The 21,703-nt window shown below is 46.3% G+C and overlaps 1 protein-coding gene across 4 annotated transcripts in view; it reads right to left on the bottom strand.

Annotated features, from left to right (window-relative positions):
• TXNDC11 (thioredoxin domain containing 11) overlaps nucleotides 1-21,703 on the bottom strand; it is a 65,999-nt gene continuing 44,296 nt past the window's right edge. For 3 of the 4 annotated variants that reach the window (XM_082858076.1, XM_082858079.1, XM_082858077.1), the window contains 7 exons: nucleotides 20,855-20,967; nucleotides 18,580-18,780; nucleotides 11,905-12,697; nucleotides 9,462-9,604; nucleotides 8,407-8,516; nucleotides 4,688-4,768; nucleotides 1-692 (listed from right to left, as the gene is read on the bottom strand). In XM_082858076.1, coding sequence (XP_082714202.1) covers nucleotides 50-692; nucleotides 4,688-4,768; nucleotides 8,407-8,516; nucleotides 9,462-9,604; nucleotides 11,905-12,697; nucleotides 18,580-18,780; nucleotides 20,855-20,967 — 2,084 coding nt within the window. In that variant the 3' untranslated portion in view covers nucleotides 1-49. The remainder of the gene's footprint in view (nucleotides 693-4,687; nucleotides 4,769-8,406; nucleotides 8,517-9,461; nucleotides 9,605-11,904; nucleotides 12,698-18,579; nucleotides 18,781-20,854; nucleotides 20,968-21,703) is intronic. The other variant, XM_082858078.1, reaches the window with a different exon arrangement.

Genomic DNA, 21,703 nt, shown 5'->3' with positions numbered 1-21,703 from the left:
TTCGCAATGTATAGTCTTCACCTCTGATTTCTTCATGTTATTTTCAAAGTTAATCTGTCCTGTTCTCAGTGCTCCTTTCGGAGGCCAGCGTGGAGCTGACGTTGGAAGGCGGAGGGGTGCTGGCTGGTAGCCGGGGGGTGCCCGAGGGCTTGTGGTAGTCCAATCGCACCTCATCCAGGGGAGCACGGTCTTCGGCCCCGTCCCTGCCCTCCAGTTTCTGCTCCATGGTGGCCACCAGGATCTTGAGCCATGTGTTCTCAGTGAGGAGGTTCTCCGAGGCATCGGCCAGCTCCTGGAGCTTGCGGGCCACCTCCTCAAGCTCCCGGGTTTTCTGCTCGTACAGGGCCTGCAGCTGCTCGCTGTGCAGCTGGAGCAGGCTGTGCTGCCTCTCCAGCGTGTGCTGCTGCCGCCGCAGCTGCTGCTCATCCCTACGTGCGCTCGAGAGCCGGGCCTCCACCTGCCCCTGTGCCTGCTGCAGGGCGCTGATCTCCGCCCTCAGCTTCTGGATCTCTCTCTCCAGATGGGAGATGTGCCCCTGCTGCAGGACGGCCTCTCTCTGAAGACACTCTTTGGTAGGAGGGTTAACCAAGTTCTGGGGGGCAGAAGCAGGGTCTGAGTGATGCAAAATGAACCTCAGCAGATTTGGAAGGGTGATGGGAAGGTCTTCGGGGTATTTCACACTTAGGTCCTTTCTGGAGAGAAAGGGAAAGGAGTCAAAGATAAGAGGGTCACACCAACATTCTTAGTCCAAAACCAGACTGCCGCCGAAGGTCAAGCTGCTTATTTCCTACCAAAAGGAAGTCAGCATGGAAAATGTCATCTGGCAAAAAAATTTCTACAAAGCTGAGGATGTCCCATATGCTGCTTCTGTAATTAAGGTGGTTTATCTCAAAGGTGTGTGTTCCTGAGGACAAAGAGCTCAGTTTCTGTTCACAACCTTCCAAGAAAGATAAGAACTCAGGGCAGAGGCTCCGTGTGCTCTCAGACGCCCAGTGGCGCATCAGGAAGGGTGTCCGGGGGAAGGACTGCCACCCATGTCACTATTGTGGCCATCGACAATGCTTGGCGAGATAGGAAAAACCTCCAACACTCAGCCTGGCTCTTCAGCAAGCATTTATTACACATTATCCGAGGCAAGAGTTCTCAACTGGGGTAACTGTACCCTCCCTTCCCCAGGGGACACTGGGCAACATCTGGAGACACATTTTATTGTCACGATGGTGGAGGTGCTACTGGAGCCCCACCCTTGACAAACAGACCAAGGGGCTCTGAGGAATTAAGGTTGCCGGGCCCTGAGAGCAGAGAATAAGGAAGGAGGGTGACATATGAAGGGGATTTTCCCCAAAGCTTTGCTGCAAGTCCTGATGTACAAATTTCCTTTTTAGAACTTGTCATCCAATTGTCTGGTGACCAAAATTTCTACCACAGATACATTTACCTGTGTATACACCACCTGGCTGCAATAAATCCAAACCAGCAGCTTTAGCATGAGGGGGGCAGACACCATCCAGTATTAAAGGAGTGGAGGTGAAGGGCACGACTCCGGGGCCCACCCGCCTCCGGGGCCTCACAGGACTCCTCTGTGGCCTGCACTGCCTTGTCTGTAAAGGGGGGAATATGAGTCTCATCTACCTCAGAGGACTGCTGTAAGGACTGCATGAGTTACCTGAAGGCTCAGGGAATGTTAGCTTGAAAAAAAAAAAAAACCAACCACATTGTTCCTTAGAGAAACTGACCAGAAATCCCTCATTAAGAGCTTGCACACCCTCTCCACACACAAAGCCAGTGGCCAAACACCTAAGAAAAGACAAAAGGTGTTCTATCAAAGGGTAGCCCTTTCCCTATGAAATAAAAATCACAGGGAAATTAAAGTCAGGTATGTCCCATTTTATATGTTTATGGAAACTTTCAGGTAAATGGAACAATTTTTAAACTTTGGGGGTAAGTATATAACCACGTTTTCCTTTAAAGCATAGTTTTCTTAACATGTACGCTTTCTCCAAGTGGGGCCTCCCAGTCATTCAACTGACAACTAAGAACATCCTGGCCCCTGTGAAGTGTGGGTGAGGATGGACAAGCAGAGGCTGGATCCACCCCTAAGTTCTGCAACACAACCTGGTCTTCTAGGACAGAGCAAATGTGAATCATCCCCAGCAAAGAGCTTAGTGCGTGTATCTGGAGACATTTACAGGACAGAAAACGATACTGGTAAACATGCTATTTTAGAGTTTCTGGAGCAATCTCCATGAACCTACCTGATGGGTGTGCTAAAATGCTTTCAAACTTCTTAGAAGTAGCAAGGATACAGAGCGTCAACAAACTGCTTCCAAAATGGTAATCATTTTGAAAGTGTAGTGGTAAAAGGTCCCACTGTTTATTTGACTCTGGTCTAAGTTCACCAGGAGTACGTGTACGCACCTCTAGCGTGTAAAAGGCTAAATACAAAATGACCAATGGGGTATAAGTTATCTGCTCCAAAGAGGGGCTATAATACTGAGGGAGGGTGGGCTGCTCCTCTAAAGAAGTGAGGTTCTTCCCCAGGGGACACATCAGAATGAACCCCCCACCCACTTCTGATCTCCTGGCCCCGGGCCGGGCCAGAGCACCTGCATTTTGGAACGTCACACAGAGTGGGAGAAGAAGAGTGGTTCTAAGGTGCCCCTGCACAAGAAGGCAGCCTTGCTGGGGGCAGGAGGTAGTCCAGGCTGTGCACTGTGGCAGAGGACAAGCTCCTTCCTATGGTTTCTTTCATGATCATAAAATACAAACAACGTGCTCACTGAGTACAATTTGCAAAGGATATAAAAAGCATACAAGAGGCACCCCTGTGACCACTGGTAACCTTCACTCCTCCAAAATTATCGTCAACATCTTGACACCTTCCCTTCTGCACACATTTTAACCCAGTGCATGTGTAAATTTATATTTTACCAAAACACATATATACTTTTATATTCTTTTCACTAAAAATAAGCATGTGCCCTGTGAAGAAGGTCTTACTGCTTGTTATCAGTTTTTCGTTTCCTCTTTTGTGAGCTGTCAGCTTTTTGCCCTTTACCTTCTGAGTGAACTGAACACTCACTTTAGACCAGTTAATGAAGAGCTTGCTTCACTTCTGATTACCATTTATTTTTAGGAAATAAGAAAAATTCCATTCCAAAGCAGTAAGGCTTTGGTTTACCAAGTTCTCTGCATTAGAAAGGAACTGGACAGTCTACTATTCAGTATTTACTTTCTTGACTTTTCAATACAAGGGAACTAGGAAGAGGCTGTAGCAGTGACCTTCCTGCAGGGCATGGAAAATGAGCTCATCTCTATGCTGACTCCATCAGGCAACCTCAGAATGAAAGGCACTCAACCCAAACGCGAAACAATTCCAGCTGCTGAGAACCTCTTTGTGCAAAGGCATGTGCTGGGTGTTACGACGTCAATGTTTTTTCCAACTATGATTGAAATTTGAAAATTATGGTGTGTTAAACTTCATGCCCCACCTCTGTCCCACACACAATGAAATTACTTGTGTTATTGTCCACGGTTCCTGGACCGTGTGGCACCTGCCTGAGACACTTCTTAAAAAGAAAAAGGCTCGTCACAATACAGTCAGCAGTAGAACTGGGTGAGTCACACTGTTTTTAGTGTGTGATTTGACAAGACCCTACTACCACAGGTAGTATTCCAGCAAAAATTCTTTGAGATAAGGGGGAAACCAAGGAAATGATTCAGGACACATGAAGGAAGCACTCTCCTAGAGAAGCATGAAGAGCATGGCAGCGGCTGCAATAACCGGTAAAAGCGAGCGCCAGAGAATAAAAGACGTGAGTTAGGGGACGCCACTAAGGTCATCCTGCAAATGCTTCTCCCTATAAAGATACTGTCAAAGCCATGTGACTGGGTCCCTGAGGACCCATCCTTTTAAAAACAAACAGGAATCTGTACCAAGAGAACATCTGGTTTATCAGGCTTTAAAAGGCCAAGAGTTAATTTCCCTTCTACCAAAACATCTGGATCCACATTCGCTAACTGCCAGGTCACATCCCCTTGCTAACGGCCCACCCCTGCTCGCTGGGCTTTCAGGGAAGCGGCCCTGATCACTCACCTTGGAGCACCACTTAGACAAATATGAAGAGACCAAGGTGACAGCCCCGTCAGGTGACATTCACAGAAGTCTGCACACCTGGGGAGAAGGCTTCTTGAGCCCCAGTATGCGGGTGCAGTGGGTAGAAGGGCCTCTGTTTCCTCCTTGTACCAGGGGGCCGAGGTGGCCATCCGCAGGGCTCAATGACAAATGACTCATGTAGAAGCGGGCAGGCCGGGCCTGACTCCCTGTGAGGCCCAACAGTAAGCTGTTGTTTTGCCCCACGTGAACCTGGGGCTCTTTGCTGTCAATCTCAACACTCACTGTGTGCTCATAAGGCCAAGATGGTGAACAAGTTCCAGTGGCCACATTCATACTCGTGTAAGACACACTCTGGGAGGGGGCAAACTTAAAAAAACTACCACACCTGACATCATGACACCAAAGTCCTTTTACCCTTGGTTCCCAGTGGCACATTTTTTGAACATTTTATTCTAAATACTTTAGTAATAAGTAATGATGTACACTTCACTTCTGTGAAGTACCTTAAACCCATTTCATGTTCAGCAAAAGAATCCCATCTGCCCAAATATTGAAAAACTTCAGCTTTACCTGTTACAGGGAAAAAATAAGACAGTAGGAAGACGGTCAACCATAAATTCCCAAGGAAGATCATTCTGAGATACATCAATCCTGGCAAAGGGAAAGAACAGAAAAAGCAAAAGATCAGCCCAAGAAACTCCAACTTGAAAGGATCTTCTCAAATAACTGAAGAACCCAGGGCACTGTCTGCGCCCACACAAGACTGGCTCCTGGCGGTGAGTGCACCACTGGGTATAAGGCAGGCACAGCTTGTGGGAGAAGCAGCGAGACTTCCAGGACGTGCAACTGTCCACCTAACTCACTGAGGGAAATGTCATGTCTTGAAAGTAAATGTAGAATCCCCCCTCAAAAAAGCCTCGCTGACACCTCAGGAGTAGTCCACGCACCTGACCAAATCTGGGCAAGTACCTTAACCGTTGGATCAGCTCTGGAAAAAGGAAATCATTGAGCAAAACACATTGAGCCTCTGAAAACGTAAGAAAACAAGATAAGGAAGATTATATTCTATATTCTGTTAAGTCTAGACAGAGGCCAAGAAAGTTGTATTTTCTTAGCAGATTTTAGATGAATTTTCTAATACAGCAAATGACATCTGTGCTAAATGAGCCAACCTGTGCTTAATTACCACTGAACTAGGTGGGGGCCCCTCCTGCAGTCCGCACTAAGCTGGGCCTGCAGGAATGTCTCCCCACCTGCCCCCAGGGACTGCTCAGTTGCAGCAAAAGGAACATCCCAGGAGGAAGCGAAGCAGCAGGGCTGCTAAGCCAGGTGTCAATATTCACAAATAGTGCATAAAAAAGGTGGAAATGTTTTGAATCATTAACTTGACAGGAGTCTTCAGAGAAGTATAATTGGGGGCAGAGTGGGGAGGGGGGGAAATCAGTGCCTTGAGTTTGTCCAAAAGGATGAAATACACTTTAAAAAAAAACTGACATAACCATGGCTTCCCTGGTGGCGCAGTGGTTGAGAGTCCGCCTGCCGATGCAGGGGACACAGGTTCATGCCCCAGTCTGGGAGGATCCCACATGCCGCGGAGCGGCTAGGCCCATGAGCCATGGCCGCTAAGCCTGTGCGTCCGGAGCCTGTGCTCCGCAACAGGAGAGACCACAACAGTGAGAGGCCCACGTACCGCAAAAAAAAAAAAAAAAAAAAATGACATAACCAAATCATAATGGTTTTAAATAGCTTCATTAACAGAACAGTATTCCTGCCTCTCTGTCTGTGAAAGCCTACCTAGAACATCAGAGTTTCTATTTTATTTTATTTTTTTTTTTTTTGCCATATGCGGGCCTCTCACTGTTGTGGCCTCTCCCGTTGCGGAGCACAGGCTCTGGACGCGCAGGCTCAGCGGCCATGGCTCACGGGCCCAGCTGCTCTGCAGCATGTGGGATCTTCCTGGACTGGGCCACGAACCTGTGTCCCCTGCATCGGCAGGCGGACTCTCAACCACTGCACCACCAGGGAAGCCCAGAGTTTCTATTTTTTAAACAAATGGTGTTGAACAGTTTATTCTATAATCAAGTGTTTCTTTCTCCTGATTTTTACTTCAAAGAAAAACCAAACTGTAAAATTAAAAGAAAAACATTTGTAAACATCCACTCAGAATCCCATTGTGCTGATTGGGACCTTCTTTCTGGGATTCTCATTCAGGATTTGGTGTATATGCCTACATACTGATAAGAGCAGAAATCATATTTCATACTCTATTCTTTTCAGTTAATTGTATGAAAAGCATTGTCCTAATGAAGGGGTAAAGATCCCATCAAATGCCCAACCATAATTTACTTAACTATTTTTCTACTGTTGGACATAAATAATGCTGCAATGACCAGCACATGCTTCTCTGCAAGTCCTACTTCCTTAATTCCCCAAAGTGAAATTAGCTGGATCAAAAATGTATAACCATTTTTGCTAAAATGTTGTTAAAATGCTTTCCAAAAAGTTTATGCCAATTTACTTATTCTGTTAGCTACATCTGACTGTGCCAATTTTATTTTATCAACACAAGATTCTACCACTTAAGAGTATTCCTTAATTTAATAAGTATAAATGACACTTTGTTATTGTTTTGATTTACATTTACTAGATTATAATTTCCCCACTTGTTTATTTACTCTCTTCTCTTACATGAAAAGCTGTTCATGACCTTTCTTCACATGGCAGTCCTCAGCTGTTTCTCCCTCCATCCCCCATTTTTTAAAATTGTGGTGAAATATACATAACATTTACCATCTTAGCCATTTCTAAGTGTACAGTGCAGTGGTATTAAGTACATTCATAATGCTGTGCACCCATCACCACCATCCATCTCCAGAGCTCTTTCATCTTGCAAAACTGAAACTGACCCCATTAAACAACTCCTCCCCCTTCTCCCCTCCCCCATCTCTTGGCAACCACCATTCTGCTGTCTCTATGAATCTGACTACTCTTGGTGCCTCATATAAGGGAAACCATACAGTGCTTGTCCTTTTGTGACTCATTTCACTCAGCATTAATATCCTCAAGGTTCACTCATGTTGCAGCATGTGTCAGAATTTCCTTCCTAATTTTTAGGGTGGAATAATATTCCATTATATGTACAAACCACATTTTGCTCTCAGCAGTTTTCTTAAACCATTTTAATTTCTCAGGGTCTGGAGCATGAACACCTGATTCTGAATCCTGCTCCCTCATTTACAGGTTGTGTAACTCTGGGCAAGCTGCCTAATCCTTTTGAGCCTCAGTTTCCTCCTCAGTAGAAAGAGAGTGGTAATCATACCTGCTCCACTGAATGCTCTAAGGATTAAGTCAGATAATATGTATATACAAAAATCTCGCAGCATAGTAACTCCTCAAGTGTGGCTCTAATCATTACTTACAGCATACACAAAAGGTAAGACATATATGCTGTAAAATACAGCTATCGTCCTTTTGTCAGTTTTATTTTCGTTGCACATTTTTCTAGTGAAATCTGTTCATCTTTCTTGCATTATTTTTTCAACTGCTTCATTTTGGCAAGTTTTCACCTCTCAAAGGAACTAGCAAATCCAATATTCTAGCTTCTGTTATTTTTTTCTATGATTTGATCTTTTATACTTAAATTCTATCTGAAGGTTTTTTTTTTTTTGGGGTGGTGGGGAGAAGATATAGCTTAAATCTAAATAATTTTCATCTCAGACTGCCTACTACCTGATCCAAAAACTCTTTGAGCCTTGTTTTTACGAAACAATGGTTTAACATTTTTTTGTTTGCTACACATACACATACAGTACCAAGGAATCACAAAACTAGAACATGCAGGTATCAGCCAATCTTGCCTCTTACTTTTAGGAATGAGGAGGGAAAGGAGACCTGGTGGGGAGATTTGCTCCAGGTCCCAGGGCTGGTTGGCAGCACACCAGGGACTGGCCCCCTTTTGCTGGGCCAAGGCCCCAGTGCCATGTATTCCAGAAAGCTGGCCACTTGGGGGGCTATCCGAGCAACCAGGTCAGCACTAATCCCTCAGAACTGCACTCACCCTCCTATGAACTCAATCAGGACTAAATACACTCAACATCATGGAAGAAACACTTAGCATTCATCAGGAAAACTTTGGCTCCAATGAGGTTTTGCTCACAGCTTTAAGCTGACAATCAACCAAATCTTACCCAAGGTCAACAGAAAATGGGCAGACCCTTGCAGGCCATAATGGCTAAGCTGTAAGGAGGAGTGAAGGCAGGCACACAGCGCTGCAGCACGGGCTTCCTTACCTTGCCACAGTGAATGTATCTGCAGGCAGGAGCCGAGCTAGCTGGATAAAGATGTGATTGAGGGCTGGACAGAAGCCGCACCACTGTGCATAATAAAGCAGCAACACGTCCTATGGGAAGAGGAAGACGGCTGTTACTGGGCTGCTCAGGTCCTCACTGTGCTTAGAACCGGGCAGGCATTCAATGAATGTTGCTCATGCACAAATTACAGTGAAAATTTAATCTTCAGGTATTTTCAATTATGTGATTTTTAAAAAAATAAATTTATTTATTTATATTTTTGGATGCATTGGGTCTTCGTTGCTGCACGCGGGCTTTCTCTAGTTTCGGCGAGCAGGGGCTACTCTTCGATGCAGTGCGCGAGCTTCTCATTGTGGTGGCGTCTCTTGTTGCGGAGCACAGGCTCTAGGCGCCCGGGTTTCAGTAGTTGTGGCGTGCGGGCTCAGTTGCTCTGTGGTATGTGGGATCTTCCCAGACAAGGGCTCGAACCTGTGTCCCCTGCATTGGCAGGCAGATCCTTAACCACTGCGCCACCAGGGAAGCCCTATGTGCTTTCTTAAGGACGTTTTACAATCACAAAACCACCATGTAATTCACATGTTCTGCAGTAAGACTGTCATGTGGTCAATCTTTTGTACATCAAAACCAACCACCCCCTGGTGGTGCAGTGGTTAAGAATCCGCCTGCCAATGCAGGGAACACGGGTTTAAGCCCTGGTCTGGGAAGATCCCACATACCGCGCAGCAGGTAAGCCCACAAGCCACAGCTACTGAATGAAGCCTGCGTGCCTAAAGCTTGTGCTCTGCAACAAGAGAAGCCACCGCAATGAGAACCCTGCGCACCGCAATGAAGAGTAGCCCCTGCTCGCCGCAACTAAAGAAAGCCCACGCGCAGCAACAAAGACCCAACGCAGCCAAAAATTAATTAATTAATTAATTAATTTAAAAACCAAGCAAACCAAAAAAACCCAACTGCTCACCCCGATGACTGCAGCTTTGGAAATTATTATAATAGGGACAGATGGCTTGATTTTTGCCTCGCTCATGATTCTATACCTGTTTTTGAAGGACTACTTCCCAAAAGGTATCCGTTGTCACTTCAGTGATTAAACGCTGAGATGGGAACTGTGAAGAGTCACTTCCAATAAGATGCCTTTTCAAGGGACTGTAGAGAACGCTGAAGTTTTGAATGAAAGACTCTGAAAATAAGGAGAAAATGAGATCAGTTCTTCTCTCAGTACAAGGAGAGTAGTTGGCCTACTTTAAACTCCACATCTAAAAAATTGGGCTGGCTTCGCAGGCCCACATTTTTAACACTTCACCTACAGGCAAAACCCTGAACGAAGCCACCCGGGGGGACAGGGGGTAGCTTTGGCAGTAGTAACTCAGCAGACAGCACTTTAGCTAACAAAGCACCACTCGGTGTCCCGTGTTCTACTATGCAGGGACTAGGAATTCGATGCTCCTTTTAAAAACAACACTGGTCCACAAATGGACACCTGAGACTGTATAAGTCATCAACACGCCACCATGGAGATTTCAACTATACCAAGACCTTTAAGCATAACTACCGATGCAGTAATTGCACAAGCTACTGTAATGGGGAAGGTGTTTAAATACTCATTAATTTAAAGATAAGGAGCTATGGTTTTTGTTTCCTTTATTAAAGTCCTTCAAGTTTCTTTCTTAAAAGGTTAAGAAAAATAAACTCAATTATATTTAGTGGAAAAACACATAAATAAAACCCATAAATAATCCCAAACCCTAACCTGAAGCAACAGTTTTACCCTCCCCACAAACTCTACTATCTTCAGATTCCTTTGTATCATCTGAAGCAGCACTAATCTGAGTTTCACTTCTTTTTTTCTTCTTTTTTCTCTCCATTGCGAGGCCCTAGTGAACGATGATATGTTCCGTGGAGGGCGGAGGAAAGGAGGAAGGTCTTGTGAAGAGAATCCGTCATCAACACCTGACTGATACTTAGTTGGCTAGGTTTTTGAAACATAAAACCAAGAATTATTTACTAATCTGAATGAAGCCTAAATTCTGAAACTGACCCAGAGACAGCTGACTTAAGAGTCAACTCTCCAAAACAACAACGATGCACAGTGAATGTTTTTGGATGAGGACCCTGACAAATTTTGTCACCAACCACAGCACAAAGAACAACGGAGCTAGATGTTTCAGAGGAGATAAGAGAAGATGAAAAGAAATCGGAAGAAGGCTTTTTTCAGATTACCATTAAATTCAGGATGCACACATCACAAGCTAGCTCACTGAATGCTTGAGTATTAGAACAGAATGCAGGAAAATCCAATACACACTTACGTTAAAAATACAGGCTTATTTCATTTTCAGAAAACTCAGTACAGTAAAATGTAACTAGGAAACATGAATTAGGAGCAATTTGTAGTATCAAAAGAGTACACACTTCATAAAGTGACTGGTCACAGGGTTCCTCTAAGCACTCAGGAGGCTTTGTGTTTATAACATAAAGCCTTTTATTAACATAAGCCTTTTAACGTGTCTAACATAAGAAACGAGCTTCACCTGGACTTAAAGGACGGCAGCTAAAATGACTATCATTTAGGGGCTTTGAGTTTACTCTTGCTTTCATACTCTCCAAAACTTGAAAATAAAAGGTTTCCCTCCCCACCAAATTCCTCCTGTCTCCATTTGGCAAATGCTAACTTTCCCCCATGTTTCCAACGAGGCTGAACTAACACGGCTTTTGAATTCTCACTTCCTTGTGTGCACATCAAGGATGGCAGCAAAGCCCTGGGAAAAGGACAGCCATCGGTTAGTTCACTGCTGCTGCCAAGCCTAAGGGCAAGCTCTCGGATGCACTCCCATAATGGGGACTTACCCGCCACCCCCCCCCCAAAAAAAAGTGGGTTTTGCTGGTTTGCAACCTGAGACGTATTGCACTTGACACTTGTTTGTTACAATCTAGGCACCCAAGGTCAGAGCAGCATTTCTCAACTTGTTATGAAAGAGCAGCAGAACAAACTAGGTCTGGTGGCCTTGATGCCTAGACAGCTAAACCTGTGAGACAAAAAGGGGGGCCAGGTGGTTCTATCGTTTCACTGCTTTCTGTTTAAGTACCTTTCGAATGAAGCCGCTGTTGGGGCTCACGTTCATCAGTCCCTGGGGAGTTACCACCCGACCCACTCTCCACCACCCTGTCCGTCACAGAGGCCAGGTTCCCCCCCCACCGGCCGCAGCTCGTGCCACCATGAAAATGCGGCAGGCGCTGCCGATCAGGAACGCTGGACTCTTAGCCCCCAAGGACTAAGTGAAAAACTTATCCAAAATTTGGAGTTAGGAAGTTTCTGTTCCATTTAATATACAAAATTAGCTTCTTTTAAAATTATGACCAGCTGCAGTCTAAAGATTTCAAATGCGCTAAGAGCCAACCGTAATGAGATCCCTAAATAAAAGTTACCTATGTTAAGTTAAGCAAAGCATTAGGTTTGGGGAAGGAAACTGCCCACAGTACCTAGGGTGAACTTCATAAGAGCTTGTTTTGGATCCAGGACATAATGAGACTCTTCTTTCACGTCAACAATTGCAGCAAATCCTTTCACCCGAGCAGTGCTCGGAGCACCCAGCCTCTCTGCATACAACCAAAATAAATTGGAATCCAAAAGGTAGATGTTCAGGGTCTTGTTGGTTCTGCAGCTCAGGCCTATGAAGCTTGCGTTATCCACATCCAGTTCAGGAAAGAGATACCTGTTCTCCTCAATGTGAGGAACGGAGCTTGGGGTATCAACCTCACATTTCTTCTCAAGGGAAGAAAATGCAATGGTCGGGGTTTCAAAGACATCTTGTTCAGAATCAATGAAGCCTGTCACGCCCCTGTTTATGGTCCTGCAACATGCAGTGTAGTAGCTGAAAGGGCTATAGAAACTTAGAAAATTCCTGCATTCTATGCTGTCTGATGCCACATGATAAAAGGTCTGCTCCTTGAGGTAGAAAGAATCCAGAGCTGCTGCCATCTCAAAAAAGCTGCACTGGGGCATGCCGACCGAGCTTGGCCTGAGGCCGCCGGCAGTCTGGTTGACACACAGTTCACACACGTTGTGGGTCCTGGAGATGGAGTGCCACTGGGGCAGCACCACGGTGTTGCAGCAGGGGGACTCCGTTATCAGCGGCGGGTCCGGCAGCTGGGCTGGGGGCTCAGGCGCCAGAGACTTGAACACCGGGGCGTCCACTCGCCGCAGGTGCTGAAGGAGCCGCTCCACCACCTGGTCCCCGTGACAGTTGTTGTACTCCAAGGCCACTTCGGTGATCTGAAACACAGGGCAGAGCTCATGAGAGGTGTGGGGGTGACTGAGGGACAGACCCCGTGGCTCTTAGACCTGGAAAGCATCTTGTCTGATTCACAAGAAGGAACCCTGGCTGGAAACACAGCACCAAACAGGAAGCTGTCACACCAAAAGCTATTAATAAAGAGGTTTGGGTTATTTTTCAGATCCTGTCACTCTGTTAACAAATACTGAACCGCCTGTTCAGAGACGGAAGGGGTCTTAGAGGGAGATGTCAGTCTACCCCGTGATGGGGTGAAGTGGCTCACGCCACAACACACATCGAAGAACCAGGAACAGAATTTAAATCTCAACGCCCAGTTGAGTGCACTTTCCTTTACATCCTTAAAACTCCTCGAGACGATGTCTTCTTTCTTCATCTTAAGTAAGTCTAAAAATTTCCCAAATATTTGATCCACTTGTTGATCCACCTAACAAGTGGATCAAATATTTCACAGCATATGTTTCCAAATAAATTCATGCCTCACAGGAGGCTACGAATTCAGCCTCTTCCAAACCATACTCAACCATCTCGCCTTCCTCCCCCTGTACCACCCTTTCTAGAAAATGGCATCAACAAACTGGAAAAATCAGCTAACCCTCAATTTCTCCTCTGCATCACCCAAGCCTCCAATCCAGCCAGCTCTGACTTCAGCATCCCGAAGTGGCCCCCCTTTGCACCCTCACAGTCACTGCCTCAACTCAGGCTCTCATGTGTCACGGAGTGCCGTTTTCTCTCCCCCGCCTTAACTGAGCCTCCACACTGCCAACACTTATTTTTAAAAATACACCCTAAGCAGGAGACTCCTCTGCTAAATGACATTCGACGGCTCCCTATTACCTGGAGGGTAACCCTAACATAATCTGACCTGAGTCTGCCTTTCCGGTGTCACCCCACCACCTTTACACCAGCCAGGCCCTTCCACAATGCCTTGCCTTCAGAGGCCTGGCCGGGGCCTCCTCCATCTGACAAACCTCAACACTCTCCCCAAGACCCTGCACCAGGATGGCTGCTCCAACAAAGCTAACACCCCCACCCTCCCCCATGAAGAGTCTACATCTTCAGGGTTAGTCCCAGAAGCCCTTCCCAGACAGTCTCCCAACTGTCTGTCAAGACATCCCTCTTCCCCACAGGCTTAAGGATCCTCAAGGGCAGGGACCATGTTTGATTTATCCTGCTATCCCCGCAGCCTAGCTCAGAGCCTGAAACATAACAAATGGTCGATAAACAGCTGGTGAACGAAGGGCATCTCAGGATAAGTACATGCTCCCGCTTCTCGGGGAGATGAAACTCTTTACGCTCAGACCAGTGTTAGCCATTTAGATTCACATTTCATTCCAAGGCTCTTCCATTTCCGAACTGAGTACCTTTCACCACCCAACAGCCACCCCAGGTCAATGAAAAAGATGAGCAAGTCATTATAATCCAAAGGCATTTATACTCCCTAAAATAGAACTGTGTGCTAACTTAAATCCCACCAAGGTTAGTTAAAAGGTGTCAAGTCACTCAGGATTTTGTTTCATTAAAGAGTGTGTGGGGGGGGGACTTCCCTGGTGGCGCAGTGGTTGGGAGTCCGCCTGCCGATGCAGGGGACACGGGTTCGTGCCCCGGTCCGGGAAGATCCCACATGCCGTGGAGTGGCTGGGCCCGTGAGCCATGGCCGCTGAGCCTGTGCGTCCGGAGCTTGTACTCCGCAACGGGAGAGGCCACAACAGTGAGAGGCCCGCGTACCGCAAAAAAAAAAAAAAAAAAAAAAAAAAAAAAGAGTGTGTGTGTGTGTTTTGTGTGTGAGAAAACCATTTAATAAGTGCTTTTCCAATTTCAAAGAAAACCCAAATTTTATAACATATGATACTTATAGACAGAGTTAATTTAAGACATATGCGTTTGTACAGAAAAACAGATTGTTTGAATAGTTCTTCAGCATAAAAATGGTTACTTCAGATGATAAACCAGTGTTTTGGTTTTTTGCCCCCGCACAAAAACATCTCAGCCCTTTTTAAAGGATAAGGCTCTGACAGCACATTACGCTAAAAAGGTCAAGCCCGTGTGATTCATAAATAGCCCAGCTGCCCTCATGCCCCATCCTGGTACTACTTTATATTCAAAGACATAATAGATTACCACCCCCAGTCCCCCCCACCAAAACCCACAAAAATTCAAGTACAGTCAGCCCTCCATATCCTCAGGTTCTGTATCTGCAATTCAAACAACCATGGATCGAAAATATTCAGGGGGAAAAATGCCAGAAAAGAAAGCTTGAATTTGCTGCACATAGGCAACTATTTACATACCATTTATATTACATCAGGTATCATAAGTAATCTTAGAGACGATTTAAAATATACGGAAGATGTGCATAGGTTATATACAAATACTATGCTATTTTACACATGGAACTTGAGTATGTTGGATTTTGGTACCTGCAGGGGGCCTGGAACCAACCCCACTGTGGATACCAGGGGACGTCTGTATTTGCCATGGATTTTTATGAAAAGTCCAAGTAGGAGTACACTGAGGAGAGCAAAACTCCTTACGGGGTCTTCCTTCCTCATCTCTTTCATTCTTAATGTCTCTCACAAACAAAGCAGCCGTGTAAAGGATATTCTTAAGTGAAGAAAATATTTTATACAGTAATGCCCCTGAAAAGTGAGGAGTTCTTAGTTTTCTCCTATAAACTGAACCAGTTTTTACTGTTATATTCCGTTTTCATAACAGGCAGTTTTGAAAAGGCACTCCAGTTACATCCCGTATATGAGTCACTTGATGTCACATTTAATTTCATGTGAATAAGGAAAATTTGGCAAAAAACTTTAAATGTTTGCACTATAAATGCTTCCTTCCATTTTCGTTAATCGGAGAAATCTGTAAGTCTGGACAAGGTGCCTTTGTCCCCTAGACTCGTACGCAGTGGACGCCTCAGAGCAGCGCTGTGAAAGCTAAGAACCCGGGACTTCCCTGGTGGCTCAGTGGTTAAGAATCCACCTTCCAATGCAGGGGACACGGGTTCGAGCCCTGGTCCGGGAAGATCCCACATGCCGCAGAGCAGCTAAGCCTGTGCGCCACAACTACTGAGCCTGCGCTCTAGAGCCTGCGTGCCGCAACTATTGAAGCCCGTGCGCCCAGAGCCTGTGCTCCGCAACAAGAGAAGCCACCGCAGTAAGAAGCCCACTCGCTGCAACTTGAGAAAGCCCCTGTACAGTAACGAAGACCCAATGCAGCCGAAAATAAAATTAATTAATAATAAAAATAATTCAAAAAAACAAGCTAAGAACCCACACAGAGTCTCTTCTGGCTGCGCTAAGAATTTCTTTTGATAAGCACACTGAGATGTCTCATGAGCTCTCCGGGACTCTCTGGAGACGCTGGGGTCAGGGGCCTGACTCCGTGCGCGGTGCAGGCTGTGCTCTCCCGGGGGCAGGGTGGGGCACATGTGTGGAAGAGCAGCTGCCTGGTGCTGGCCTGGGCCTCACAGGGCAGTCCCCACATGGCCGTCCCTTACTGACTGACTCCCCTGCCCCGACTCTACAATGACCACTCTCTTCTCGACAAGGCAGGCCTCCTCCATCGCCTGCCCAAAGTTGGGCCTAAAAGCATAAATGGAAAAATAAGGCTTAAGGCTTAAATTCTTTTGGGGTCAAGGAGCCTTTGAGTTTAGAACTCACCCTCATGTAAGGGAGGTGTTCACCCCTCCCACCCAGCCCAACCCCAAGGATGACTTCCTTACTTCTAGTCACTGTGTCACACTTTCCATGGTCACACCCCCACTTCCCATCCCCAACACCACTGTCCAAGTTCAGCATCTTCCTACTTCTCACTTTTCTGGAACACGGCTGCTAGGAAAACTTTAATAATGGTAACACAGCTCTGCTGACAGCGCTCCATTATCAGACTTTGACGGCTACGATTAATCCTGGAGTCCTCAAAGAAGCACCCAAAAGCCTCTCCTCCAGCGTTTTTTTTCTGGGTCTTCTTCAATCAGTTCTTTATGGAGACCATACAACCTGTCCTATTTCCTAATATCTAAACCCGTCGCCCCCTGCCCACCCCCGTGCCTTTGCTCAGGCTATTCCTTCCCTTAAGTTGCTCTCAGCCCATCACAATTCTAGCCACCCCTGAAGGCCTGTCTCAAACACTCATCCCTCCCACAGCCCCCTCCTGCCTCCCTCCTGCCCAGCCCCCAGCTTCCCAGGACAGCACCCACTCTCCTCCAGTTCCTCCTGGGGCTGAGCACACTCTGCCTTGAATTACAAGCAGGTTCTTGCTCCCCTACCAGACAGGCCTCTGAGACCATGAGACCAAGGCTCTGCCTTCTCCATCTTTCTCCACCGTGGCTCCCGGGCACAGTGCTCCATAAACGTTTGCTAAAGGGGCCTGAAATGAACAGGGAAATGTACTGCACTTGGCTGAGTAATCCATAACACTAAGATGCTGCCTGGTTTAACCACAGGCTGCGATTAAGGGACTCTCTTCAGCTCACAGGGACACTAAGAGCCTGGAGGAAAGGAGCTGTGGGCAAAACCTTGATAAACAAAGACAGAGGAGTACAGGGAGATGGGGGAGACACTCACCCAGAAACAAAGAGTTGGAAAGCAAGTGTCTCCCACCAGGTGTCTAAATCCAAGCACAACCCCCCAGAGAAACTGGGCTCCAGTCACAAAATACCACACAACCCAGAACCCCGACATGCCCAGACAAGACAGAATTCTCCAGGAGGAAACTTTAAAAGTTAAAGTAAAAATCCACAACCATGCCTAATACCTTGGTTGAAAACCCCACCTTTCCTACAAAGAGCTTTAAGGGCTCTTAATACTAGAGTGTCTTAGTTCATAAAATAACTGTGTAGTGAAGATTTTCTAAAGAAATTAAGTCTTATTACTTCAAGTCCTCCCTAATCAGAGAAAAAACAAAGCTATTTCACCTTCTCTCCTTTCCCCCTCTAAGCCATGGGAGCAGCGCTCACTCAGAAGGCCCCCAGCAGGGATACTAACTGCAACAAAGAGGCTCCAGAGCAGCCAAGTGAGGGTCTGGCCTGGCCTCCCGGCTCCCTCAGGAAAGCAGGCCATCAGGCTCATGTGGAGGGCTTGGGAGAGGCCGCATCTAGGCAGCCTGGCCAGTGATTCACTGGCTGTCTGAAATTGGTTTGGGCCAATTAAGGCATCCTTGAGGGAAGGAAAAAATAAAACTCCCAGTAAATCCAATTTAGCAATCCCAGGCGTTCTCGGCTGATTGTTATTGCTCTAAGTGCCTCGAACAATCCCATGTATAAAATAAACTCACACCCAGAGACGGTGAATGCACCAAATGAAGCAGAAAAGGCAGCAGGGAGGGGCTGACTCCTGATGGCGGTCGTCTCCGAAAACTGCTCTGTGAGACATGCAAGGTTTAGAAAAACACGGGATCCCAAGGTCACCACCACTGCTGCTGGCTGCTGGGCTGAGAGTGGCCAGGGCCAACAGTCTGATCAAACCCCCGCGACAACAGAATCCCAAAGGCCACACTAAACCCTGCCACACTAAACCCTACCATCCCCTCTGCCCCTCTCCCGGGCATCCATCACCGCAGGAAGAGAGCCATCTGGTCCTTTTCCAGAGAGGCACAGTTTGCCTTCCCTGTCCCCTCCGACTCAGCAGACCTGAGCAGCTGTCAGTAATGTGGCCAGAGAGGCTGTGGTGAGTCCTACCCAAGGCACGGGCTCTCCTGCTCACTTACAGGAGAAAGAAGTAACGCCACAGAAACGCAGCAGCTGCTCCTGGCGGCCGCTCGGCGGCTAGGGGAAACTACTCTGATCGCGGAATGAGAAAAGGCTAAGTTAATGAGTTTCTCCGACTCCTTATGAGACACCTTTTACCATTATGACTCTTACCTCATCTATTAAAGGATGACTTTCGGCTAAGGGATTAAAAGGTATAAATACAAAAAGTGCTGGTCCCTTCTTCAGTTCATTGTTCAGCAGGAGACTCTTGCCGCCGTGGGGCCGCAGCCATCGAAGGAGCATCTCTCGGTTTTCTAAGGCCCACTTATAGATGTTCTCAGCTGTGTAGTTGATGACCTCCCTGGGAAAGACCTGGGAAGGACAAACGCACAGAGGATAAAAGGCAGGGCAGGATCAAAGCACATCCTCAGCCCCGTCCTCAACCCCACACTTCACAGGTGAGGAAAATGAGGCTCAGAGCAGTGACACGACCTGTCCCTGCCTGTGCAGCTAAACCCTGGCTCTACTTCTCCAGACAGAGCGCTTCCTCACAAGCAGCTCGGAAAAGCAAAAGAAGCTGTAAGAGGTGACTTGCATATCATGTGGTTCATCTTTTTCCCTTTAGACAGACTCGTCTATCAACAAATAAGCCTCCTTGCCTGCTGCTGGCAACAATGACCTCTACCACCCTGCGCAAGGGGAGCTCTAAGGGAACAGAAATGATGGAGTCAAGGATAATTTTTACCTTGGTAAAATCATGTTTAACTTGGTCCCTGGGGACCCTCTGTTAGGGCAGAAGTTTGGATCTGCCTTGCTCACATGTACCCCCAGTGACCAGAACACCTGGCACAGAGCGGGAACTCAACAAATATTTGCATGAATCCATGAGTAACCTAGAACTTGTACAAGGCCACGGGTCACATTTTATGTGTACAGAATGAAGGAGAGATACACCTAGATTTTTTGCTTTGTTTTCCTATAATAATCAAGAGTACGTCAACATAAAATTATTTTTGAAATTCCAGTGATATAAATCACTGGGTTTCAAACAAAACTCCCCACAGAATGCTTTGGAGAGTTCCACAAAATGAGGTATTTTACACTCCCCAAAATACAGGTTTAAATTGGCTTACAACAAAGATGTCTACTGCTTTTATTTTTTAAAAATACTGGTATCCCAGTATTATTTCATTTGCTAAAAGGAATTCTGCTGCTACACCAACCAACCAACCTTAAAAAGTATGGAACTGATGCAGTAAACCCAATATCTTTTTCAGTATCATTCTCAGTCCTACCTTCTTTTCTCCGTCTATTTTAAATTTCTTCCTCAGTACCCTTTACTATACATAAACATGATATATGTTGGTTGTATAGCATGCTATAAAGGAAGGATGAAGGAAAAGGATAGCAAAGGCAGATGAAGTCAAAAGAAGCTTAGACAGAGAAACAAGGAGAGTGGGTGGGTGGTCGGAGAAACCATCACAGCAGTGATTCCCAAAGTGGGATGGTGGGAGTCTGAAAAAACATAATCAACATTTCTATCTGGAAAACACAGAAATACATTTGACTTTGGGAATATAAACTGCGAGAAGTAAAGCCATCTGGGATACAGAGATATGCAGAAGCCAGGGTGACTGGCACTGAGGGCGCCCCCCAGGAGGGTCTAACAGCATGAGGTCTGCACACTGAGCCGAGGGGAGCGTGGGATTAAAGGGCTGGGCACACTGGGTACGGGAGATCTGGTTTTCACTCGACCTGTAAGTCACTGACACCATCAATGAAGTCAGAGAGAGAAAATACTGAAGAAAAATAAACTCAGTGCTGAGACTGAGGAAGTAGCAATAAACAGAGCAGAAGCACAGCACTAAGCAGGATACAGGTCAAAAGCTCAGAAATAGCTGAGTTGGGGCTGGTCCACCAGAAAGCAAATAAAATCAGGGAACAAAGACAACAATGGAAAACGAGGCTCTCTGGGGCGGAAAGCCAACAACTTCTCACTGTGACTTGACAAGAACTTCAAAATCCATTTCATCAGCTAAAGGAGAAAAGCATGTCACATTACTACTCTTGATAAATGGAACAAATGAAGAAAGAACATTGCCCAAAGGAAGCTTAACCTCTGAGAACATGGGCCCAGAGTAACACTTCTCCAACAGAGTAGCTGCAATTTCATCCAAGAAGGAAAACTAACAAGGCTGTATCAAAATCTAAGAATATAAACAGAATTTCTAGATGTTAAATCCAAGAGCCCTCTAATGCATGAGTTCTAAACCAGGGGCATGGGCTCTACAGAGGGGCTGTAGGGACTCTCAGTTTGCAATATAAAATCATGTGCACTCCCCTAGAGAGAGTATCCATAGATTTTATCCAATTCTCAAAGAAGTCTGTGATCCAAACAAGGTTTAGAACCACTGCGCTAATATAAACGTGATTTCAAAATACTTACAAGTGATGTGTTGAAATGTCTATGTAAATACACACTTCCAGAGTGTACTAAGGATACCAGTTTCGCAAGATGTTTATTTGTGATAACCCCAAATCGTACTGTTCCTAGGTAATCTGAAACAGAAAATTTTCCTTTATTAAAAAGAAAAAGCCTATGCCTTAAAACAACCACAAAACCCAGTGATCAAATCCTGACGCACAAATTCCCCAGAGCAAAGCTCTTTTTGGGCACCTAGCCTAGACAGAAAAGGAGAAGCCGAAGAAACAACCTCCTGAAACAGACCTCATGTCTACTCCTGTGCACCTGTCTCTGACAAGCACTTGCACTGTGTCCGTCCGTGTCCCCCCGACTCACTAGCCCCACCTGGAAGCCCAGGCACATGCTGTTCTGTCTGGACACTTCCACGGCCAATTCCTTCTCATCATTCAGATCTCAGCTCTGACCCCACCTTCTCTGAGAAGCCCTCCCTGACCACCCGCCTCTGGGAAAACACTCAGAGGATGGTCTGGAAGGGGAAACTGGGGCTCCCTCCTGACTCAGGTCCTCTCTCTACCATTACTCTAATTTTTTTTGTTGTTGTTGTGGTACGCGGGCCTCTCACTGTTGTGGCCTCTCCCGCTGCAGAGCACAGGCTCTGGACGCGCAGGCTCAGTGGCCATGGCTCACGGGCCCAGCCACTCCGCGGCATGTGGGATCTTCCCGGACCGGGGCACGAACCCGTGTCCCCTGCATCGGCAGGTGGACTCCCAACCACTGCGCCACCAGGGAAGCCCTACTCTAATTTTTTAATAGCACTTATTAACTGGTACATAATCCTACTGATTTTTTTAGATTTTCTTTGGTCTAACT

The sequence above is a fragment of the Leucopleurus acutus genome (genome assembly GCF_964270905.1).
Source record: "Leucopleurus acutus genome assembly, chromosome: 16".
NCBI classification, from domain to species: Eukaryota; Metazoa; Chordata; class Mammalia; order Artiodactyla; family Delphinidae; genus Leucopleurus; species Leucopleurus acutus.
This window is presented reverse-complemented; position numbering and strand designations above follow the sequence as displayed.